The sequence below is a fragment of the Rissa tridactyla genome, chromosome 8 (assembly GCF_028500815.1).
Source record: "Rissa tridactyla isolate bRisTri1 chromosome 8, bRisTri1.patW.cur.20221130, whole genome shotgun sequence".
In the NCBI taxonomy this organism is placed as follows: domain Eukaryota; kingdom Metazoa; phylum Chordata; class Aves; order Charadriiformes; family Laridae; genus Rissa; species Rissa tridactyla.
Window position 1 is genome coordinate 46,028,599 of NC_071473.1, and position 3,148 is coordinate 46,031,746.

A 3,148-nucleotide genomic window follows, 5' to 3' on the forward strand; every position below is an offset into this window, starting at 1 on the left:
CGCACCTGCCGGGCGGCAGCATCCCTCGCCGCGGGTGCGGGCCCGTGGAAGCCCTCGGGGGAGGCGGGTTTCCAGGCAGGGTGCTCCGGGCTCGGTGACGTGAGCGCGTGGAGAAGGGGAGAGGGGATCCCCAAATCCACACGACTCCTCAAGGGGGCCGAGGGCTCGGCTGTGGCGGAGCGACGGGCCCCACCGGCGAGGCTCAGCCCCCAGCCCCGGGAGTGAGCAGCCGTCGGGGGGCGAAGGAATCCTCCACTGCCCCCAGGCAGAGGGAGGCGGCCGTCGCATCCCGCAGGAATGGGCCCTGCGAGCCTCCAGCACCACGGGGTGTCGGGCGGGGGGGTCAGCTTTAGCCAGCGCCGACCCCCACTCCCGCAGCAGCGTCCTCCAGCCGTAGTCAGGGGCATCCGAGCGCCGGGGGAGCGGGCAGCGTTTTTCCTCGAAAGCATCCCCGCCGGGAATGGGGGCCGCGCTCCCCGGGGTCCCGGGCCGGGCCGGGCCGGGCAGCCCCTCGCCGTGCCCTGCGGGGACTGAGGTGGGCGCCACGTGATGACGGGGCGGCCGTATAAAGGCCTGGGGAGCGCTGGCAGGAGGCGCAGAGTGGGAGCGTTTCCACCGGGTCCCAGCTCGGGAGGGGTGTGGGGAGGGGGGAGCCGCCTTCCCAACTTCTGCCCTCCCCCCCTCCCTCTTCCCCCGCCCCTCCCTCCCCCTCCCTCCCCCCACCCCAGCCAAGGAGCCGCCGCACCCCCCGTTTCCCCCCCCCCCCTTTTTTTTTTCTCTCTCTCTCTCCTTTTATTATCATTATTACTATTATTTATTATCGCTGCTTCCAAGCTCCCTGCCCAGCCTCCGGGCGTCCCGTCTCTCCGCCCCCGCCCCGCGCCCCCCTCCGCCGCCCCTCCCTCCGCAGCCACCACCCCGCAGCTCTGCCGCGGCCCCGCCAGCAGCGAGCGGGGCGCGGAGCGGCGGCGGCGGGGCGCGGAGTCCCAGCGGCGGCCCGCAGCCCTCCGGCACGGCCCCGGGCCCATCCCGGGAGCCGCCGCTAGGTGGGGGGGGGAGCCCGGCCCCGGCCGCCCCGGCCGCACAACAATGACTTTGGGCAGCAGCGGCGGCGGCGGCTGCGGGATCATGTCCGAGCGCTCCCCGGAGGAAGAGCCGCTCTCCGAGGTGGAGGACGCGGATATCGACGTGGTGGGCCCGCCCCAGGATGGGGGCAAGTACAGCGAGGACGAGGAGGAGGACGACGACGACGAGGAGGAGGAGGACGAGGAGGACGGCGCCGATCCGCTGGGGCTCGCCCTGCCGCGGAGCGGGGCCGCCAACACGCGCATGGGGGGGGTCCCCGGAGCGGCTCTCCCCCGCCGGCGGCTCGGAGCCGGCCTGCGCCCGCGGCGCCGCTCCCGGGGAGAAGGCGCCCGCGGGCGGCGGCGGCGGCGGCGGCGCGGGGGGGAAGAACCCGCTGGTGAAGCCGCCCTACTCCTACATCGCCCTCATCACCATGGCCATCCTGCAGAGCCCCAAGAAGCGGCTGACGCTGAGCGAGATCTGCGAGTTCATCAGCGGGCGCTTCCCTTACTACCGGGAGAAGTTCCCCGCCTGGCAGAACAGCATCCGCCACAACCTCTCCCTCAACGACTGCTTCGTCAAGATCCCCCGGGAGCCCGGCAACCCGGGCAAGGGCAACTACTGGACGCTGGACCCCGAGTCCGCCGACATGTTCGACAACGGGAGCTTCCTGCGCCGGAGGAAGCGCTTCAAGCGGCAGCAGCAGCTGCACCCGCCGCACCCCGAGCTGCTGCTGCGGGCCGGGGCCGCCGACCCCGCCGCCTTCCTGCCCGGCTTCGCCTACGGACCCTACGGCTACAACTACGGCCTGCAGCTCCAGGGCTACCCCCCTCCCCACCACCACCACCACCACCCCGGCGGAGGCGGCGGCGGCGCCGCGGGCGCCTTCCCCTTCCCGGCGCCGCACTGCCCGTTACCGGCTCCGCCGCCTCCCGCCGCCGCCTCCGTCTTCTCCGCCGCCTCGGGGCTGCCCTCCTTCCTGGGCGGCGAGCTGAACTGCAGGAAATCCTTCTACCACCCCCAGCTGAGCCCCACCGCCCTGCCCGCCGCCCTCCTCCAGACCCTCAAGCCGGACCCCACGCCCGCCGGTGGCGGCGGCGGCGGCGGTGGCAGCGGCGGCGGCGGCGGCACCAACCACCCCTCCCGGCCCTCTTTTTCCATAGACAACATCATCGGGGGGGCCGTGCCCCCCCCGCCGCCCAGCACCAACCCCAGCGCCGCGCCCGCCGCGCCCTACCCCGCCGGCCAGGCGGGTCCCCCGGCGCAGGTCCTGGCCGTCCTCAGCCCCGCCTTGGCCCCGGCACAGCCCCAGGTCAGCCTGGCACACGAGCCGCTCCTCCAGCCGGCCCAGAACTTTTCCAGTAAAATCACAACCCTGAGCAGCTGTCATTTTTAAAGTGTGCTGGGGAGGTGGTGGTGGTGAGGGATATGGGGGGGGTGGGGGGGGAAGAGTCGCGAAGCAAACGGCCCCTTCCCAGCTCTCCCCCCCCCTCCTCTGAAAATGCTCCCCTTCCCTCTCCCCGTCCCCCCCATCTCCTCCCGTTGTGTTTTAAGGTAGGAAATTTTTCCTATTTTTTTTTTAATTTTTACTTTATTTCCAGGCTCTGTGACATCCAGATCTGTTTGTGTCTCTTTGCTCGGGGGGAAAAAAAAAATAAATAAAGCGGGAGGGCGGCGGGGGTTGGGGGGGGGGGGGAGGATAACAGGATTTCGTCCCGCAAGCGCCAAAGCGTATTTATAAAGTGGCCGTAACAGAAGCTGGGACTTGGGCTGGCTGAACACGTAACGTCTTGCGGGGGGTGAGGGGGGGAATGTTAAGAAAGAAACGGTCTTAGGGTCGGAAATGTTTCCTTTGAGAGGTGCGGGTTTTCCGCGGGGTCCCCCAAATCGCCTGGGAAGGTGGCCAGTGGAGTTGGAGACGGCCCCGGTGGCAGCGAGCTCGTTTTCGTTCCTGCAAATCTCTCTCCCGGGCGGTTTTGCCATGTGTGTCTGTCTCTCCCCTACTCTCAAAGAAAATGTTTTAATGGTTCGATCTTATTTTTAGTTTCTTTGAAGCTTCGGGCTTGGTTTTAAAAGGCACTGT

At 69.2% G+C, this 3,148-nt stretch overlaps 1 protein-coding gene across 1 annotated transcript; it reads left to right on the plus strand.

The window, feature by feature from the left end:
* Positions 1 to 965: 965 nt before the first annotated feature.
* Positions 966 to 2,723, plus strand: FOXD2 (forkhead box D2). The gene is given in 4 exon segments (XM_054213315.1): positions 966 to 1,287; positions 1,289 to 1,886; positions 1,889 to 1,941; positions 1,943 to 2,723. Coding segments are annotated over 4 exon segments (1,368 nt in total). The 5' UTR covers positions 966 to 1,089; the 3' UTR covers positions 2,462 to 2,723.
* Positions 2,724 to 3,148: the final 425 nt, after the last annotated feature.